The following is a 22,684-nucleotide window of genomic DNA, read 5'->3' on the forward strand; positions in this document are numbered from 1 at the left end:
CCATACCAGTAAAATTAACTCTTGCCAGTGGAAGAAAATATATTACAATAACAAAAAATATTTTTCAAATAGTAAATAATTGTTTTATTTGAATTGGCCAATAAATAACTATAGTCTAGAAAGGAAAATCAAGCCATGTTCTTTTAATTGAACAATTTGGAAGAAATATCACTTCGAGTCAATTCAAAATAAATAAAAAAGAAAAAGATACTAAAAAAATGGTTCATTATTCTAATCAGGTTAAAAATGGTGACTTCTTATCAGTGTCCCAGACAAAGACAACTAGATTTAACACTTGTCAACTATTTACACTGACTTATTTTTCACTGTTCTCTATCCTGCTTTTGAGGAAATTTCAGGAATTTAGTCACTCGTAAACACCATGATAAACTCATGCATGAGTATGCTAGGCCAACAGGAGAGGTCCGTGATACGCTTAGGGTGCTTTTATTCTCATTTCATCAGCCATGGGTTAGATCATAAAAGAAAATAAAAGTTTAGAAATAACAAAAAAATAAATAAATAAATAAATAAATAAATAAATAATAATAATAAAAAATAATAATAATAAAAAATAATAAATAATTTAGAAATAAAATAGGAAAAAAGGAAATTAGTTGCAGTACAGTGTTGCTTTCAAAATTCAAATTGACCTGCTGTTTAATAAATAAATTAATTAATTAATAAATAAATAATGAACTTCATGACCTTTTTTGATATTGATATAATAATGAAAAATGGTGATAAATTTGCAAGAAGCCCTCCCTTCCTTTTATTTTAACATGGATAGCCTTAGTTAAAAAATAAACCAATTCTACATTAAGTTTTGACTTAAATAACAAGCCAATATATTTTCTTTTTAAAATATACCTAGATTATTGCAAAAATAAAGAAAAAACCACATTGTAAATTCCATTTGTTGTGTTGCATACTCATTGTAGATCTTTAATTTATTTACCACAAGGTCAACCAAAAAGGAAAACAAATATGCACCCAATTTACTAACTGGACCAGTACTTGTCTTGCTATTTTTTTATAGAAAATTCTTTGAAAAATGGAAAACTTACTGCCCTAAATTTCAATAGAAAACACCCAAGTTTCTGCAATATTAAGATGCAAACTGTTCTTCATTTGTTTTGACAAGTTCAGGGTGAACGTAATACTTCTGAGAATTTCAGAAAGAAAACCCAAAATTCAAAGAACAGCCAAATTAGATACTGAAACTTGAAAACAATTCTCTGAATTATTTATTAATTTAAAGATCAGCCAATTGTACCACTAGAACTGTTTTGTAGGAAAACAACTCCTTAAATTTTATGATAAGGTCAATTATGGCCTTTCTATAGCTGGAAAATAAGAATATATAACTTCCCTCTCAATTCACATGTAATTTCTGAGTTAAACCAATAAAAATAACAATAAAAATCTTATAGTTCCCTATCTTTTGTTACTTAAGTTTAGGCTAAAAATTCTTTAACCTCTTGGGTGACCAACATTATATACTGGTCTAAAGCAGTCTATATACACAAGTCTAAGACCCCTTTCCCATAAAGATACCATCAGTCTATGTCCATCGACCTAAATCTGCAGAACTCTTGCTGAGTGCAATCAGCTTAATTGAACTACATGTCTCCTATTGTTTCCAACATATTCCTATAATCACCAGTTTTCTGTACTCTACTTAATGCCAGGAGAAGGCATGATAAGCTGATTGCACTCAGCAAGAATCCATGCCAGACTGAGTCATTCGCCTGCTTGTTTACTTCGGTCTAGCGAAGTTAAACGGGAAAGCACCCACTATAGTACACACCTATCCTGAAAATATGTTTTGATTTTGTCATCTTTTTAGAGGGCCGAGTGCACAGAAAAACAACAGATCAATCACTGTCCACACAATTGTAGCCACCTCTCACTTTGCCGATTTAAACCAATGTGATTTGTTTTTGGTTTTCAATTAATTAACATACATTACTAAAAAAATTTTACTTTTAAATTTTCATTTTTTCCCATGCAGCAAAGAAAATATTCTTCTACTGCCTACATATGTAGCTGATAAATTTTCAATTTTTTTCAGTTCCACAACTGCACATGCCTTACACTACCACTTCATTTGTAAATCAAAATTTCAGCATTTAATGCAATTCCTTTTAAGTGGAAATGAAATACAACTACATGCACACAACACGTGAAAAAGGCCAGATTTAACAGTGATACAGTAGTGGCCTTTCTTCAAGTGAATGACCTATGTAGTGGAATGCACCTTGCGTACATCTAAAAAGGAATAGTACACATAACCTGCACCAGTCCCCCTAAGGTATGCCCATTTTGTTGCATTCTGTTCACAGTAAGTAATGACAGAGCTGATGCAACCTATTTCATCGCAGCGTTCCTATCATTAACAACGCTCTGAATAGTACACCAAATTATAAAACTTCTTTTAATTAATGCAAAAACACTGGACTCCTTGTGCAGTCATGCTGTGCAGACACATATTACTTGATTGCAATCAGGACCAATGGTATTTTAATTGACTGAATCCCATTCACTCTATCCCAGGACTCAGGACACAGACTTTCACCTTTTTTTTTGTTAGTTTGTTTGATGGATCTTATCTCTATGTTTAGTGTAGTGCAAAAGAAAAAAAAAGGGGGGGGGAGGGGCAAATGGTTATAATGAGCTGCTTCTGCACGATACTGGCAAAGCCCACACAATGAGATGTGCCACTGTGCGAAATGAGTTCATGCGTGGGAGGCATACCTTTTGTGTGCTTTGCATGACAAGAATTAAGTATCCAAGTACCAAGCCACCTAGCTGAACTTTTACAGGGGGTGTACTGCATTCATTCACACCTTCAGAGATTCATATTTATTTTACTTTTACTTTTTTTAAAATTCTCATTTAGTCTGTTGCAAAAGCGCGGCAATGCACTATTAAAAATTGATGGTTTGAAACTATCATGCTAAATATGGACAAATTGAATTGAATTTAATTTAATTGAAACAGCAAAAGCCAAAAAAAATTCCACCAAATATTTTTCTTAAGTTATGAGAGAGAGAGAGAGAGAGAGAGAGAGAGAGAAAGGAGAGAGAGAGAGAGAGAGAGAGAGAGAGAGAGGGGTTTTAAACACTAACTACTATTTCAGTTACTGAGTTTTTTTTTTATTAGTCACTTTTTCCTTTTTCTTAATACAATCTGTAAGATAATGTTTGTGCTTAAAATACAGCTTTGATCAATATGTTAACATTATGCAAACTTGTAAATACATAAAAATATTTTTATGAGTATCACATTTCAATTTTAGTTCCTTGCATTTAAATTACACTGACACCTTCAAATTTCACTCTTGATAAAAATATACAAAGTCAATTCAACTCACACCAAATTTTCTTCTAACCTGAACCAATGTAGAAAGACATCAAAATACTTTTAACAAACACAAGTTTAAATATGCAATGTAAAAATATTAAAACATGAAATATAAATAAATGAAAATTCAATCATGAATGGTATGTAAAAAATGCAATGTGTTGTCATTCAGTCCATTTTAAATTTAGACAGCTGAATCACACTACTTCTAAAATTACAACTAGGGATTAGAACCCTCCACAAGAACATAAACAAATTGATTACAATCAGGAATAAAAAGATGAAAAAAACTATCACATCCAACATCATTGATTGGTACCACTTTAAATTGATCGCTTGAGACTTAAAGTGATAGGCCCCGTCATGTTTCACCACGTAATCAACCCAGTATAGAATTTTTTCTTTAAAATCCCAAGGTTGGTCTCTCATTAAGTAAGACACCTTCAAAGCACTGGATTTATAGTTGTGATTAGCAATGACTTCCTGTGCTGTGGAGTACAGTTTATCCGCGGTCAAGGAATGAATATCAAGTGCCACGCCCATTCCTGCATGTCCTGTTAATTTGGAGGCCATGCTGGGTTGGTCAGCAAACAGCGGAATGCCAATGACCGGTATCCCATAATACCCTGCTTCCATAGCTCCATTTCTTCCGCAATGAGTAATGAATAATTTTGTTTTTGGATGGGCAAGAAGTTCAGCCTGCGGCAGCCATGGAACTAACTTGGTATTGTTTTTAAGGTTGGATGGAGGTTGACCATCGTAACGCCAAAGAACTTTTTGCGGGAGGCGGCCAAGGGCGCTGGCAAACAGGTTTCCCCAGTGCTCCCCATAGTGCTTCACTTGAGATCCGAAACTGAAAACCACCAAGCCCTCTTCTCCTACAGAGTCCAGAAACTGTTCTACAGTTTCACTCATTTGGGACGTTGGTTGGCTGACGAAAAACCCACCAATCAGAAGCATATCTGGCATCACTGGTTGCGGGTAGTCTAGGGCAAAATCAGCAACAGCGAAACGCAATGATGGGCGCCTCGATGTTTCATGTACAGATGTTGGAATGTCAGTGTATTTATTTTGAAGTTGTTCATACTGGTAAAGCATATAGTAATAGATCAGATTATCTCCCATTTTCATCACAGCATTCATTGCTCTCTCCCCAAAAGTCATTTTATCAGTGAATGTTGCCATCATTGCTGGAACATACGCCATGGGGCTTGGGATATCTGCGTGGTCGCCTATCCCCTCTGTTAGAAGTTTTATATATGGTATTTTTAGATATTGGGCAATGATCAGTCCACATATTTCCATAGAGTCCACGACAATGACATCGAAACGTTGCTGTTTCAGGTAGTGGAGGGTCGCAGTATCCTGTAATAACGCCTCGCAGAATTTCAAGCCAGTTCCAATGAACACGCCAATCATATCGCTAGGTGATTGCGTCACGAGTCTCTCAACAGAGTTTAAGTCACAAAGAGTGGTCACGTTTTTCGGGGCAGAAAAACTGACCTGCTGAACACGGCGCAGGTCCATGCCTGTGCGCGATGTTATAGAGTACTCACTGTTAATCAGCATGCTCACACGATGGTGCTGGGAGAGAAATGATCCTAGTTTCTCCATGAGAAAAAGGTGAGAGTTCAAGCAATGTCCATACGGGTAAAGTAAAATGTTGGCACTGCTGACACTTCTGATATCACAGATAATTTGCACAGATAAATACAGCAAAAAAAGCTTCTGGGTTATTGACTTCCACATACTTGCACTTTTTTTTAAATAGTTCCTTATAGTTAATATCGTTCTCCTATGATAAATTCTGCACAAATTGAAATGTCCTTTTTTAAATGAGCAAGATATAAAAATTAATGTATTTCCATTTTTTGTCTGACTCGGTCTTTATTGCACTTAGCAGAGATGCCGTCTTCTGGAAAGTTAATAAATAAAGTCAATATCATCAGCAGAGCAGTTTGTTAATGTTTTTTTTTAATGCCTCACCATAAATTGGCATAAAAAAATTGTTGTGAGAATTATTTCTCACTTTTAAGTATAGTACGTGCTGCAGCAAGTCAAATATCCATTCATAGATAAATGTTTTTAAAATTCTCAAAGGAAATTTGAATGTTTTAAAGTTTTTTTCACAACTCCACTGTATTTTAGGAATTTTCCACTAAATGTTCAATCCGTTTTTCCTGAATTGTTTTTTTTTCTCCCTTATGAACAAAAGAAACGTCACAGCCTTCTTCGAAAAATTTTCACAAATTTTTCTTCAATAAATTGTCAAAAAACTTTCTTTTTTCTCTTAGTTCTTAAAAAATGACGACAAATCCTCCAAGAAATTCACCTATTAAGAGTCAGTCACAATATCAGTCCTAACATCCCACCTGTGTCGTCTACAAGTGTCAGCCAAAGAAGCCGGTTCCATTAAGCAAGGGGTGGTCTTAAATACTCCCCTGGTACCGGGAGACAAGGCCATTTTTAGCACACACCGGCCAGCCGTTGTCAGCACTTCTACACAACAATATTACAACCTTGAGGTTCAAAATAAAGAAGCAGCCATAAGCCCATGAGGAAAAGTCCCAAACACTATTGAGCATTGTCACATATGTATTGCATGCACTGGCGTACTACATTAATATCCATCTACAGGGCCCATTCATCCACCACAGTAGGACCTGGCTATGGACAGGTATAACAGATGCTGCTTATTCACAGCAAAAGCCCATTAAAAGCCTTATGGGACATGAATATGGATATGTTTAATTACAGTCCACGTGATAAGGGGAGCAAACCCTTTTGTAAACCTAGTGATAATAAACGCCTGAGCAACATGGTGACCCGATTTCCAACCAATCATTTTTGCACCCTGACTTTCCCTTCATTCACTTTTCTCGGGAGTCTTTGGCTGACTATCACGTGAAGCCAGTGACTGGATTCGAATTAAAACAAGAGAAAAATCATGAATGGGATGGGGATGACTTGTTTGATTTTCAGGAAGTGCCGAAAGCTGTGGATTCTAGTTCTATCACTAGAATGGGTGTGTTGTTTACTATTTCACATGTACCTTATTTAAATTTTACAATAATAAAGAAAAAAAAAAAACTGAAGTCTTAGGCACAAGACAATTTTTAAAAAGATTACATCATGAGTGCACAAGAGTGCGGATTTGCTAGCAATGAACAAAATTAATCCCCTGTCAAATTTACTTCTTATGTCATGCAGGCACACTGGGCTGACATTACTTACATTATATGGCATGTTATATAATACCTTTTTACTGGTTCATTATATAACCAGACACGGGGTACCTGACACACATACGAAAACACCAGTTACGTAATGTATCACACATACAATTACTACGCAATAATGCTGGTAATACTACCACTCATGGATCTTTTGTCTCGCCATTCGTCAGTCATAGCACAAGTCAGACACAACAGCCATCAGTGAGACGCGTGTGATATCAAGACGTGTTTTGCATACACTTCTCTCACCCTATTATATAATCAGTAAATAGGTCAATAAGTTTATTAGACATTTCTTATCTATAGACAGTACGCTCTACATAAACAAGCAACCTGGGACCTGCTTACACTATCATTATCATAACCTTATCCCACTATATAGATATATACCGTCATTGTAATTGAATCACTTGCTTTGCACTGCTTTTTCTCCACTCACCCTTTGTATTGCTTATAGTGTTACATTTTGAGTGGTCTTAAACCACAATCTCACCACAAAATTTCACTCACAGCTATTTATATCCCTTCACCAGAAATAAGTGCGGAAAAGAAAAAATTACACGAAAAAGACACACTAACAGCAGGGAGTAAGAACAAATGAAGATTTCTTTATCATATGCAAATTTAGTATGGTCTCTTCCGAACGGTCTGATTGTATTTTTATAATTTCTACTATTTCAAATGGACTAAACTGACCATTGATTTTTATTCCTATTTTATAATGCATTATCTGAAAATGTATTTTACAGCCATTTTCGTTTCTCTAGGGATATTGTCAATTTTTAGCCTTAAGATTAAAAAAACTAAAATATTCTTATTAGATTAAAATACTACCTACTACTATTACTATTACTTTTATTCTTATAAATGTTTGACAGGAAGCCTTGAACTTTTTAGCATTAATTCCCAAAGATAAAAGAAGCAGATAAAAGAAGCAAAACCAACAGCTTTTAAAATTAGGTATGTTTTTAGAATAGGATAATGAATCAAACCTTAATTAGGAACACAATACAAAAATGATATAAATTGCTTCACCTTGCCTTGAAGAGGTAATATCATTTGAACTTATTTACTTTTTGCCAAAATAAATGACCACCCATGGACATCCACCTTGTGGTCAGTGATGCACCTGAATTGACCCCCGCATGCTTGACCCAAGAATGACCCTTTTAACGCACATATTTCATCTCATCGCTGGCACAGATACTGACCAATCAGTGGCAATGTTACTTGTACACACTTGTCTTATTTTGCTCTGGCTTTTAATATATTATCTTCAGTATATATTTATGATGATTTTTTATTAGTAATACATATATATAGTGCATAAAACTGTTCCTTTTCTTGAAATATTTAAATTTAACAGAAGTTGTAGATAAATCAACAAGAAAAATTCAGTGGAAAAGGGTCCATTTTTTATTTATTCCCACACTGTACTACCTATAGTTAAGCCTTATTTTCGACAACAATCTCTTCCAATATCGTCGATTTTAAGTTATCAAACTCAGGGGCATCTCAGATTATCTGCAGTCAAACTCTTTGACATGATTGTTAGCTTTAAGAATAAACCGTGAATAAGGGCAAGTCAATACCACTGTTTCAATACAAGTCTATTCTGGCCATGTCTTTTAATAATCTGCATACTTTCAAGTCTCGTTATTCGCGGCCTGATTGCACGGAGTCATCACATGCTACATGGCACAAATGTAAGACAGCCTGCTACTGAAATATAGTTTCAGTCACCAAAACAAGCCGTAACTTTAAACAAGTGGGGGACAAAAGTATCCCTGGAGTGACATGCCAAAACCCAATTTCAGTAAATTCATGCTTAATCCATAAATAATGTCTACTGACGTCAATGCTCAGTCAATATTATCACTGCTTTGTAGTTTGGGGTATGTAAGAATAAAAAATGCCTATCTTTTCAAACTTTAAATAAAAAAAGATTGAATATACAATAAAGGGATTTGGGTATTTCAGTTTTCAGGAAGAAAAACGTCATTTGAACTCGTTCACCTGTTTTACAATTCAACAGAAGATTTGTCTCAAAGACAAATCAAAACCTTAACAAAGATTCCTGTACTTCAAAGATTAAAAAAAAAAGCCATAAGGTCAGGTGTTTTAAGCAGTGAAAGAGTCATAGTGCAAACAATTAAGAACATATCAAAAGCATGTCAAAAAATAGAAGGGGAGGGGGGAGGAAAGAGACAAGACATAAAGTAACTTGAATATAATCTTAAATCAACCTAACAATGAAACTTGCCGTAAAAAGGGCACATGGTAGCAGTAGCAGATATTTCTGAAAATGATTAATCCATATCAGACATGAAAAATGTCTTTTCCCGGTCAAATCCCAGACTGTGCCACCTTTCCCCTTTAACTTGTTTTGACCCAAGCTAAATAAGGATACTCAGCTCCTCAACCAAGAATATCCAAGTTACCTAAGAAATTGCATTATATAATATTTAATCTATACCTGTTTTCATTTCTGCAGATTTGAGAGCATAAGACCAAAGCTCGCATTTGTTTTTCAATGGCATATATATGTGAAATCAAAAAGGTATTTAGGCAATGCAGTTACAATTTTGCCATTAACAGCTGCAGAATAAAAAGCAAAACCTCCCTCTACCCAACTTTAAACATATGCAAAATCCAGCAAACTTTCTAAATTATCTTTGGCACATAAAAAAAAGTAATCCTCCAAAAATAGGGGAATAAAATCCTACCCCTGTTAAACCACAACAGACAGCTTATTTAAAATGCCCAACTTTTTTTTTCGTTTGACAGGTGCTATTTTTCTAGGTTGGGAAAACAGGGTTACCCATTTAAAAGTCACCCGGTGACCCATTTCCCTCTTTACTCAGGTAGAAATAAGGGATTCCCCAACAATCAGCTGATCTACAGCTGTTTGAAAAGGTCCTGTGAAAATAATCAATTATTTAAAACCATGCTCTAGTTTCAGTCCAGATAAGACGAGTTTGGTTTACAATGTCTACAAAAAAATCAACTATAATACTCTTAGTTCTATCTTCTACAAAACAGAAATGAACACAAAAATTTTGAAAGATATGGGAAAAAATTTGATCCTATATTAACAATTGACTAAGACCTTTTTTCACATGGCGTTCAAGCCAGCCATAAGAAAACTAGGGCAGACGTCACGCAGATTTAGTTTAAGATTATGCGTTAACATAGATGTCAACATTTCAATTCATTTTCTGGACCCCCAAGCAAACAGGGGGGGCATTACATACTGAATCCCAAACATAATATATAGTAGGTAACACAACAGGGCCAGTGAGCGTAATATTGGGACCAGAAATGTGAATATTTATGACCAGCAAAATGTGAAAAACAACCCTAGATTCTGACACAAATGGATTGTCGTTATGTGAACCCTAGCCAGGCAAAAGTTGACCCCGATTCTCATAAAAGGGTCAATGGCCATGGAGTGCAAAGGAGTAACTGGGGCATATGAATTGTATAATTGAACAAGTGAAGCAGTGCAGACTCCCACATCTTCACATATTTTACTCACTGACAGTCTGTTAAACTGGGATGGGACTGCCATTTGGTGAAAATGTCTGAATATATGGCCTGAGGTCCAGACCCTTTGTAATACTTACTTAAATACTGATATTTCTTTAACCATCCATTCGCCTTTTGCTCTGCTATTTATTTTCAACCACTGTTATATAATATATATACTGGCTTCATTTCACTTTCACTTTTTTTTTTTTTCAGGGTGTCTCTTTTTCCTTAACTTCAACCTCTCTCTCTCTCTCTCTCTCTTTCAACTAAAGTTTGTTAGCTGTGTGTGAAACTTTTAGGATGTTATAAAATTCAAATCCACATTACCTCTTTCAATTTCTCCTGTGTGGCAACGTACGAGGCATGTAATTCAGCATGCTTAGTTTGAACCTGCAACGAAATGATTAATAGTATGAAAATTGTGTATTACAAAAATGCATGCAGTAAATACAACTGCAATTGCCAAGTTGGCTAAATTTAAAGTAAGGGATTAAAGATTGTTTAGTAAGGGGGGGGGGGAGATCTCTATGTGCTTGTGGTTACATTGCTATCATGATCTATCCTAAAATATTGTACTTCTCTCTAGATATATACCCCTTTGCATTTACTTTTGGTATTGGTGGACTTAAAATGTAAAAGAGAACCAAATTACTATTCTGATATTCCCAATTTGTCCCTGTATTTGGATTTGACGGGGTTTTTTTTCACTTTTTTAATTCAATGATTTAAACCAAACGACTGATCAGTAATTAAGAATGTCATGTTTTCCTGTACAGTTCAAATGGGACCATCATGGTCAGGTCCTTTTATTTGAGGGGTTATATAGGTTTTAAGGTCTGATTTCAAACAGATCAAAAGTACTGCAGGATACGTAGCCACAGAAAATACGACTTTGGTCAAATTTTCAAATACATTCAAATACCTTTAAAAACATTTTTAAAAGAAAAAAACTGCAATTTTTTGCCTCATCAAATAACTGTCATGGAGTTTGAAACTTGAGATTGCAAAGGGCAGTGTACATTTGTATATGTTTAATACAAAAATTCCTATCAGATATACATATATTATATAACACGTACTCAAGGCACCTCTGACTCACACACAAACACGCATGCATGCACACACGCACACAAGGAATTGTTAGAAACAGGTGAGATGGAAAGTGACTATACACTGTTACAAATTCCAGGGCCACCTGCTCCAAAAGGTCATAAAAACTATAATTAATAATGAATATTGAGAAATAGATGGGACAGATATCACACACCCTTTTCATCATGTTTTGTTGTGCACTCTTAGATCACTGAAAAAAAAAAAAAAAAGACAATTGGACAAAACTGGTCTAATAACATTACTACACACAGTTGGAGCACCCATCATACAAATAAATGTCCAGACAATGCCTTTAAAAGAACTAGGTGAGATGGAAGAAATTGTCCTTGACACTATGCAGTATATTATATGATACACAGTCAAGGCACAGGTGAATAGGGACAAAGATTGCGTCCTTGGGGAAAAGGAGGTTTAAGAGTTTCAGTGACATAGTCAATGGTCAGTTAAATGGTTACTAGTACTGGTATTTATTGACCATGGGCCTATCAACACTAATGGCAGTATACATGTACAACCAAAAAGTGAACTCTCTCTCTCTCTCTCTCTCTCTCTCTCTCTCTCTCACACAGGGCCGAAAAAGGTTTTATTTTTATACCAAATCCCCTAAGTTACAGCAGATCTTACGATGTGCCTAACTTAGGGCTTTTAGCACAACTGCTGTTCAAAATACATAGTGGCAATATGTGTGCATGCACGCAAACACGTATAAAGTAGCATGCATGCGAGCATATGTACGCATCAATGGGCATGCACTTAGTACATGCATCCTACAACAAACCTACCTCATCTAGATGGGACTGAGCATTTTGTATCTGTTTGGTTAAAGAAGCAACTGCCCGTTTGTGGTGCTGGACTCCGCCCACTCTTTCTTGTTTCTCCAGCTGACCAACTTCTGCTTGCTACAATTAAAGAATTTAGTCAATTTATAAATGCACTAAAACTGAAATGATCACACTTGTCTTCTAAAATGAATGTTTATAATTGTGCGACATAAAACAAATTTCATTCTATGGCAAATCTCCACCAAGATGAACAGGGTGAAAACATAATACCTACAGTATTGAATTGATTTTTTCAATGGGGAAAATTTTGAATTTTATAGATATTGTATTTTTTAGTCATAAATTCTTGAAATTAAAATTTCTCTATTGAGTGGTAGCAGCAAAATTGAAAAGCAAGACGTCTTTTACTTCTATATTCTATACAGTAAAAGCTACAAAGCAATATCTTTGTAATGATTTCAAAATAATGTATCTGAAAAATTGATAATTTTTCCCCATTAAAAAAATTAAGAGTCATTACATTTTGGTCAAATTACCTTCTCAGCATATTCAGAAGCCATTTGTTGTATTTCCTCTGCCTGAAGCCCTACAATAGAGCCTACCATACCGGCTGTGAGCCTCCCCTTTAAGAAAAAAAATTAATTATTATGAATACCATTTACAGTACTGTGAAATAATCAGCATATCTTCATGAACAAATGTAACTTGCATGAAACTTGTTAAGTTAAACAACTCTGTTCAACTCTTTTTTTTTTCAACTCTTTTATAAGTTACACATTCAATTGATCATACTTTTTATTAGCTTATTTTTTCTCTTAACATATTCTACATAACATTTAAATCATTTCTAATGTGACTATGCCTCAGGATATGTTCTAATACTACAGACAGTGCTTGTTCCTCAAGTAATTACACATTAGGTGTATTTCAAATAATATTGACTCTGAAAGAAAGTGTTACACCATTATTTAACTACGTTTCTGCCAATGCATCATCACTTTGATGAAAACAATTTTTGCAAAAATATGGATACTTTGCATTCACAAAGATACCAAATTTGCCTATTTAAGTATTTTTGCATTAATTTTTATTCCCAAATTCACATTGTATATATTCATCCATCCAATTATGTATCAATTCTTTTTATTTTTTCATTATTTTTTTAAATAGAACATCATTTTAAAAATGACAAATCTAGTCCCATTTTTACAAAAAAATTCTGTAAAAAATTTGCACTGTTTCAAGTGCCCTGTCTAGATTCCTTGATACAAAAACTAAGTCAATGATCGGCCAGATTTTTCCTGCCAAGGCCAGCTTTAAAGCATCCCAGCACGAAAACCAGTTTGACCCTCCTTTTGACCCTGTCTGGAGATGGTTAAGCCAAATTCTGGTAAACAACTTCACAGATACAGCTTCAGGGCCACAAAGCAAAAGTAATGACTTTACAATGCCATAAGGAGGCAAAAACAAATTCTGCATTCAAATCATGCTAGAGAGTGACAAACCCGTATTCTTTCGAGCAAAACTTATTTGCTGAATACTCTTTATCACAAATATTACCTTTTTTCAAATTAAGTTCATGCTTTAAGATAAATTAATACCAAAGTTTCTCAGAGATTCTGCCTTTAAATCCCACTTTATTCTAGCACTAAGGACTTAACTTGGTGAAAAATACATTTGAGGATGTAATTTTAATGCAGCAATAAGACTACTAAAATACTCAGTACACTACAGAATTTCTTTCAAAATAAAATGCTTTTATCAAATTTATGTAAATATATAGTTCCAAATGAGGAAGGAAATCTTTCAGTTCTAGAAAGCATTATCACATCAATAGAAGGAGGCCATTTTTGATTGCATTAGTTGTAGCTACAATTGGGTACAACAGGTATTCACTAAATGTGTTAGTTGAGAAAGAAACCCTGTGCTCACTGATCAACTGGAACTGGTCCAACTACTGTTTCAAATAGTAGTCCATTGTTTTAGGTGTGTTAACCAAGTTTAAAAGCACTCCAATTGTGCTAGGTATGTAACATAAGGGATGACACTGCCATTTAGAGAAAAAGTCAGAAAATACAGTGTGGAGTCCAGGGGGCCACCTACATGTAGGCCACTGATATTTTTGGCTCCCAAAAAGGTCCAAAATTGGCCAATAGTCAGAAAATCTCAACCCTGATGTACACATTTTTTTCACTTTAGAGAAAAATTCTCCTTTAGAGAAAAATCTTCAGACTAAACTTACTTGGTACACGGTCTGTTATGAACGTGTCTCATGATATTGTTTTACCACCACGCGTAGCAAGCTCAGGTGGAATAAAAAGTTTGATCCAATTTTTTTTTTATGTACAGACACAGATGTGTCTGTACATATTGCCATCACCTGCGTCTGTCGTCGCCGTCGCCGTTCATGTCGCCGTCGATGTCGCCGTCGCCGTCGCCGTGCACTTTCAGCGTTAACACCATAAGTGGAAGACAGTTTTACTTTTTGGCTTTATATTTACAGAGCTGATGAATATTCATAAAACGCAGGTCAAGTTCGAAAATCAGCATGATCGGGCCATTATTGTAGAATTTATGCTGTTTTTTCACTTTTCAGCATATATGCAACACTGTTAACACATTTCAAAGAAAACCGATAGGCCTGTTGTCATGAAACTCACAGGAGTAATCAATCTTACTAAAACGCAGGTTTAGTTCGAAAATCGGCATGATCGGGACACCATTTTAGTAGTTATGCTGTTTTTTCACTTTTCAGCATATATGCAACACTGTTAACACATTTCAAAGAAAACTGATAAGCCTGTTGTCATGAAACTCACAGGAGTAATCAATCTTACTAAAACGCAGGTCAAGTTCGAAAATCGGCATGATCGGGCCACCATTTTAGTAGTTATGCTGTTTTTTCACTTTTCAGCATATATGCAACACTGTTAACACATTTCAAAGAAAACTGATAGGCCTGTTGTCATGAAACTCACAGGAGTAATCAATCTTACTAAAACGCAGGTCAAGTTCGAAAATCAGCATAATCGGGCCATTATTTTATAAGTTATGCTGTTTTTTCACATTTCTTCTTGATTCAATTCTTAGGCATGTTAACAGTCTCATTATTTAATTAATAAGATACGTTAAAGTGTTTGCTTGACATTTCCTGCATCTTTACAACATTGTTAGTTGATTATGTAAAAATGATGGTAAACTTGTTATCATGTATTGTGTAATAAAGTGTCAAAAATGGAAATAAACTCATATTATTGCAGTTTGTAAGATTCAATCATTCATTATGTTCAGAAACTCAGAATGGAGGAAATTGGACATTTGACACTGTTCTATTGATATTTTTCACATCTCATCAACTTTCTTAGTTGAACATATAAAAATGGCAGTAAACTGTTAATTTTGTTTTATGTTAAAAAAGTGTTAAAAATGGAAATAAACGCATTTGATAACAGTACTGTCTTGTTTCACATTTCCTCAGATTCAATTCTTTGGCATGTTAACAGTCTCATCATTTAACTAATAAGATACGTAAAAGTCTTTGTTTAACATTTCCTGCATCTTTACAACATTGTTAGTTGATTATGTAAAAATGATGGTAAGCTTGTTATCATGTATTGTATAATAGAGTTTCAAAAATGGAAATAAACTCTTATCATTGCAGTTTGTCAGATTCATTCATTCATTCACTATGTTCAGAAACTCAGAATGGAGGAAATTGGACATTAAACACTGTTCTATTGATATTTTTCCCATCTCATCAATTTTCTTAGTTGATCATATAAAAATGGCAGTAAAGTGTTAATTTTGTTATATGTTAAAAAATTGTTAAAAATGGAAAAAAATGCATTTCAGGACAGTACTGTCTTGTCTACATTTTGGCATTTTCAAGTTGTGACTTTGAAGTTCCATGGGCCTGAAGACCTTTGCTAGTCACATTTTCTGAATATCCATGATACTAATATTTTATTATTAAAAATTGATGGTTATTATCCTGTTAAACATTATGTAATATTGCATCAAAATTTGAAGAAACCCCTATTTTGGACACTGCTCCCTTAATGACCATTTAAAGAAAACTATGTCACTTACTGTTCTCAAACTTACAGGAAAGAAACATGGGACTAAAATACAGTTTCATTAGGCAGTGCAGTCTATTTGGTAAATTTTTCTGGCAGTTAATCAGTTTTTTGTGAAAATTTAATTTTTCACATATTGGCAATTTCAAGGTGTGACTTAGAACCACCTTGGGCTTGAAGACCCATGCTAGTCACATTTTCTGAAAATCCACGATACGTATATTTTATTATTAAAAACTGATGTTCTTTATGCTGTTAAGCATTATGAAATATTGCATCAAAATAGAAGAAAACACAATATTGGGTATTGCTGCCATGATGACCATCATGGGAAAACCATATTACTTATGATTGTCAAACTTTTAAAAAAGAAACACAGGACTAAAATGCAGCTCGAGTTGGAAAAGCAGTCTAATTGACTTTTTTTTTTGGAAGTTTTACATTTTCAAAGTGTGAACTTGAACTCCCATGGGCCTGAAGCCTTATGCTTGTTACACATTTTACTTACATTGGTATTACCTGTTGAGCATAATTAAAATTTGATGTTGAATTTTCAGTTTAACATAATGTACTTTTACATCAGAATTGACAGTAGCCTATTTTGTTATTTCCTGCTTTTTGTCTGTACATTTGACAGCTTTGCTGCCTTGTTTTTTTTTGCACCCAAAAGTATCAGATCATTTTTTTCTTATCAAATATTTTTTATTATTTTCCAATGGTGCACAATAAAATAATTTTTTTTCCTATAACCCTTACCTCCTGCCCTTCCATTGCTGACATGCCACTCATCAATGCTTTAATACGCCGCTGAAAACACATGCATCGTTAGTACTATCACGAGCAACACCAATATCAATACAGCATGAAAAAAAAACATGCCTCACAAAGTTATGACATAATGAAAACCAAACCAAAAACACTATATATATCATGCAATTTTATCAAAACTTATTAAAACATTTTTTATTTTGGTAAAGTGTTTAAAATTTGGCCAAGAGATGTTATGAAAGAGGATAATAATTGAAATTAAAGAAATTATTTTGGTTAAAATCAGTTTTATTTTTCCAAATTTGTACAAATATTTTCAACTGATTTCAGCAAGTATAAAACACTACATTACAAAGAGAAGACAAATTGAAAATATTTGCTTTTACCAAATTCCCTAAAATAATAATTCAACATTTTCAGTTTCATCACATTTACTATTGCGGCAATTTACAATCTTTTAACAGTTCCCATAATAATAAAAATAACATACAACTACAATGTCTAAAACACTGAACTTCAATTTGCACAATTTTAGGTAATTCAAACTGGTACTGGGGGATCAAAAACAAATCAAATTACAACCATCCAAAATTGGGGCAAACACTGTGAAATTCTCCATAAAATCCAACACAATGCACATATATATTACCTTGGTAGGTGTCACAGGTATATCTGCCTTTTGCCTTGTCTTTATAAACACCAATATATAACGGTTAATCAAATGACAAGGGGTAAATGGGGCGTTATGCAAATTCATATATTGACATGTCACTTTTAGCTTGCCAAATGGCAGATGGCTCAAATTTTATTGAAAAAAAGTTATGAAATGAGAGAGAGAGAGAGAGAGAGAGAAAGAGAGGGAGGGAGGGAGGGGGGGGGGAGGAATGGGGTCAAACAAATAATACCTCTTCTTCAGCCTGAAGTTCCTCAGCTGACGGTTCTTCAGATCCTTTCCCTAATCCTGCAGCTGCAGCTTTCTTCTTGTTGGCTTTTTCTGAGTCATCTGCAATCTGTGTTTTACTCATTCCATATCGCCTACATTGACAATCAATCAACCAATCAATCAATAAATCCATCAATAAACCCAAATCATATAAATCATGACCAAAAGGTCAGGTCATTAAATACTTTATTTACAGGATTGTTTTTTTAATTACTGTCTAAAACATATTATCTTTTTTGAAAAACATAAATAAATGTATAAATATAGATACAAATAAAAACAAAAAACAAAACAAAACAAAAGACAAGGCAGCAAAGCTGTCAAATGTACAGACAAAAAGCAGGAAATAACAAAATAGGCTATTGTCAATTCTGATGCAAAAATACATTATGTTAAACTGCAAATTCAACATCAAATTTTAATTATGCTCAACAGGTAATACCAATGTAAGTAAAATGTGAAACAAGCATAAGGCTTCAGGCCCATGGGAGTTCAAGTTCACACTTTGAAAATGTAAAACTTCCAGAAAAAGAAGTCAATTAGACTGCTTTTCCAACTCAGGCTGCATTTTAGTCCTGTATTTCTTTTTTGAAAGTTTGGCAATCATAAGTAACATGGTTTTCCCATAATGGTCATCATGGCAGCAGCACCCAAAATTGTGTTTTCTTCTATTCTGATGCAATATTACATATAATGGTTAACAGCATAATGACAATCAATTTTTAATAACAAAATATATGTATCATGGATTTTCAGAAAATGTGACTAGCCTGGGTCTTCAAGCCTGTGGAACTTCAAAGTCACACCTTGAAAATGCCAATATGTGAAAAATTAAATTTTCACAAAAAAAGTTTATCTGGCAGATTGCATTGCCTACTGAAGCTGTATTTTAGTCCCATGTTTCTTTCCTGTAAGTTTGAGAACAGTAAGTGACATGGTTTTTCTTAAAAGGTAATCATGGGAGCAGTGCCCAAAATAGGTTTTTTCAAATTTTGATGCAATATTACATAATGTTTAACAGCATAATGACCATCAATTTTTAATAATAAAATATTAGTATCATGGATATTCAGAAAATGTGACTAGCAAAGGTCTTCAGGCCCATGGAACTTCAAAGTCACAACTTGAAAATGCCAAAATGTAAACAAGACAGCACTGTTCTGAAATGTTTTTTCCCCATTTTTAACAATTTTTAACATAAAACAAAATTAACAGTTTACTGCCATTTTTATATGATCAACTAAGAAAATTGATGAGATGAGAAAAGTATCAATAGAGCAGTGTTAAATGTCCAATTTCTTCCATTCTGAGATTCTGAACATAGTGAATGATTGAATCTGACAAATTGCAATGATATGAGTTTATTTCCATTTTTGAAACTTTATTACACAATACACGATAACATGTTTTCCATCATTTTTACAAAATCAACTAACAATGTTGTAAAGATGCAGGAAATGTCAAACAAACACTTTCACGTATCTTATTAGTTTAATAATGAGACTGTTAACATGCCTAAAAACTGAATCTGAGGAAACGTGAAAAAACAGCATACCTTCTAAAATAATGGCACGATTATGCTGATTTACGAACTCAACCTGCATTTTAGTAAAATTGACCACTCCTGTGACTTTCATGACAATTGGCCCATCTGTTTTTCTTATATTGTGTTTACAGTGTTGCATATATGCTGAAAAGTGTAAAAAACAGCATAACTAGTAAAATGGTGGCCCGATCATGCCGATTTTCGAACTTGACCTGCGTTTTAGTAAGATTGATTACTCCTGTGAGTTTCATGACAACAGGTCTATCGGTTTTCCTTGAAATGTGTTAACAGTGTTGCATATATGCTGAAAAGTGAAAAAACAGCATAACTACTAAAATAGTGGCCCGATCATGCCGATTTTCGAACTTGATCTGCGTTTTAGTAAGACTGATTACTCCTGTGAGTTTCATGACAACAGGCCTATCGGTTTTCCTTGAAATGTGTTAACAGTGTTGCATATATGCTAAAAAGTGAAAAAAACAGCATAAATTCTACAATAATGGCCCGATCATGCTGATTTTCGAACTTGACCTGCGTTTTATGAATATTAGTCACCTCTGTAAATATAAAGCCAAAAAGTAAAACTGTCTTCCACTTATGGTGTTAACGCTGAAAGTGCACGGCGACGGCGACATGATCGGCGACGACAGACGCAGGTGATGGCAATATGTACAGACACATCTGTGTCTGTACATAAAAAATCAGAGGAGAGGCCTGAACCATTTCATTTACTTAAGTTTACATGGCAGTGGGTCCAGATTTTCTCACCTTCCATATTCTAGAAGTGTAGAATGGACTCGCATCTCTTCTTCTTTGATCTTGTCTGCGTCGTGTCTTCTGTAGCGGCGCTGTGGCTTATACACATCCTAAATAAACATTTGTATTTCTGTTATAATACTGTGCAAAACTTCTCAATTTCTCTGAAGTCCACAAACTCTACTGGGCCGTCTTTAAGACAGAAAATGCAAGCAAATGCAAATGCCTTTACATTTTAATTTATCAAATAATAATTGTTTTTGAAACTACATTTCTCATAAACAAATCAGGCTCACAGCAATAAAATGAACTCAGTTTTGAAACATTCAGTAATTACCAAGCATCAACTATTCTGAATATTAAGCAGTTGTTTTATCCTTTTTTTATTACACTGAAAATGTTGTAGAGCTGATACATACTTTCACTGCACTAACTGAAGAAACAGCCTTCTCCTTCAACTGTTCAAATAGTTCATCCTGCAAGTAAAAAGAAACATCTACTATGAAATGAGTGAAAAATATGATAAAAAATTTTTAAAACCTGCACTTTTGAGAAATTATTATCTTTCATTAATCAAAGAAAAAACTTACCTTCTGACAGAAACACCACTTACTTTTCAAGACTTTCGTCACATTATTTTCCCCATAGATATACAATAAAAATTATCTTGGGAAATGCAATTTAATTCTCTAATTAAATTTCAATCAAATTCTGTCAGTAAGGACCAAACCTCTGGTGTTTTGTGGTTCTTGTTAAACTGCGACACGGAAAAGGCTCGGATGTAATCCCCCATCTCTTCTCGCGTCTCAATAGCTCTCTTCACCAGCCACTGGAAATATAATACACAGTTGTATAATAGTTGAGTAATTATGACTCCATTTTTTCAATAGGGAAAATAATCAAAATTTCTGATAAATGATTTTGAAATTAATCATCTTTATTAAAGTTTTGTGGTACTTTTGCTGCATAGAATAATACTTAAGGATAGCCTGCTTTTGCTGTTCTAGTTTTAGAATGCATGGCTTGAAAATACAGTATTATTCCGTAAGATTCATAATTTTCCTCACTGAAAAGATGGGGTCATTATTATATTTTGACAATTTCCACAAAAGTGGTGTACATAGTAACAGAAATCATATGTGGGTGATTTTACAAAAAAAAGTTACTAATCTTCAGATTTAAAATAAAATTGTTCATTCTGATTTCAAATTGCTAATAGGTAGTTGAGATCAAAGCACAATTTTGTTTTCACAAACCCTTCACTTTGCAAACCACTCCACTATGTAAACACACCTACACACATCAATGCAATGCAATTTAGATGCTCTAAGAGTGCATTCCCAGAGATTAAGATCGATCTATCTGGATCGACCTAACTCCCTGGGGGTTCACGCTAAATTGCAGTCAGTCAAGCGTGCACGACAGTTAATTACCCCTTTACAGCTTTTAGTAGGCAGGACAGACGCTTAAGCCAGCTAAGCTGACAGTAATCTAGTGAGACTCCCTACAGGGATAGAATGATCTAAAATATGTGGGAATGGGGTCAAAGTATGCATATGCACACACATACATCTATGCAGACATACCTGCACAACTGGGTATATATGTATAAAATCCAGCCCCTGGATCTGATGGGGTTCTATTCTGTGAGGGCACTTCATTTTAGGCAACACAGCAACCAGCTTTTCAGTTAGGGCACTGTAACAATAATCAAACAGAAAAATTTTATGATTATGTATCTTACATATCTACTGTGACCAGAAAATTTTTCTTCAAGATGTTTAAATCATGTTATATATATATAACATGATTACATATATATATATATATATATATATATATATATATATATATATATATATATATATATATATATATATATATATATATATATATATATATATATATATATATCATTATGGCAAATCACATGTATGCATGCCAAAATCATCCATCAATATCAAAACTCAGAAATCACCAATTTTTATGTGTCTTTACTTTTGGTGTTAGCAACAAGAAAATAATTTCATCCAATACATTTTCTTATTCATGTTGTACGTGTCTTTTTCAGGCCCTAAAAGTTATTTCATATTCTGCATCAACATTTACAAATACACCAACAATGTCTGAATATAAGTTCAAAGAACAACAACTCGAATTTAACAATACAGTTTTCTATTATATTAAACAATTTATACATTCTCACATTTTTTGGCCTATTGTAGAGTTCTCTTGGAAGAGCAGATCTACATCAATGTCAAAGTTACATGTAGTTATGCACCAAGTCATGCCACCAACAACCTGGGGAAGACAAAATATGTAAATGTCTCAAATTGAAAACATTTTAGCGTACTCTAAAATTAAAACATAATTTTACTTGACATTTTTTTGCCAAAAACATTGCCTTCAACAATGTAAGGGAGATTTTCAAACTTTTGAGATAAAAATGTGAAGAATTTTAACCAAAGAACAGATATCATAGCATACTTTTGACATGATATATTTAACTTATTTTTAATAATACAACATTATCAAAAAAAAAAAAAAAAAAAAAAAAAAAAAAAAAA

General features: G+C 33.9%; 2 protein-coding genes across 3 annotated transcripts in view; both read right to left on the minus strand.

Annotated features, from left to right (window-relative positions):
- Nucleotides 1-22,684, minus strand: part of LOC106160080 (coiled-coil domain-containing protein 93-like) — a 45,667-nt gene that overhangs the window by 21,553 nt on the left and 1,430 nt on the right. The window contains exons 3-12 of one of the 2 annotated variants that reach the window (XM_087014217.1): nucleotides 22,324-22,418; nucleotides 21,704-21,815; nucleotides 20,848-20,946; nucleotides 20,537-20,593; nucleotides 20,130-20,227; nucleotides 17,778-17,907; nucleotides 16,861-16,911; nucleotides 12,565-12,651; nucleotides 12,029-12,145; nucleotides 10,461-10,523 (exon numbers count right to left, since the gene is read on the minus strand). In XM_087014217.1, coding sequence (XP_086870343.1) covers nucleotides 10,461-10,523; nucleotides 12,029-12,145; nucleotides 12,565-12,651; nucleotides 16,861-16,911; nucleotides 17,778-17,907; nucleotides 20,130-20,227; nucleotides 20,537-20,593; nucleotides 20,848-20,946; nucleotides 21,704-21,815; nucleotides 22,324-22,418 — 909 coding nt within the window. Of the gene's footprint in view, nucleotides 1-10,460; nucleotides 10,524-12,028; nucleotides 12,146-12,564; nucleotides 12,652-16,860; nucleotides 16,912-17,521; nucleotides 17,561-17,777; nucleotides 17,908-20,129; nucleotides 20,228-20,536; nucleotides 20,594-20,847; nucleotides 20,947-21,703; nucleotides 21,816-22,323; nucleotides 22,419-22,684 lie in introns of both variants that reach the window. The other variant, XM_087014218.1, reaches the window with a different exon arrangement.
- LOC106160069 (UDP-glucuronosyltransferase 2C1) lies at nucleotides 3,137-6,369 on the minus strand. The gene is made up of 2 exons (XM_087014219.1): nucleotides 5,699-6,369; nucleotides 3,137-5,281 (listed from the first exon to the last, which is right to left on the minus strand). The coding sequence occupies exon 2, from the start codon at nucleotides 5,113-5,115 to the stop codon at nucleotides 3,535-3,537; it is 1,581 nt and encodes a 526-aa protein (XP_086870345.1). The 5' UTR covers nucleotides 5,116-5,281; nucleotides 5,699-6,369; the 3' UTR covers nucleotides 3,137-3,534.

The sequence above is a fragment of the Lingula anatina genome, chromosome 5 (assembly GCF_051362555.1).
Source record: "Lingula anatina isolate TDL-2025a chromosome 5, LinAna3.0, whole genome shotgun sequence".
Lineage (NCBI taxonomy): Eukaryota > Metazoa > Brachiopoda > Lingulata > Lingulida > Lingulidae > Lingula > Lingula anatina.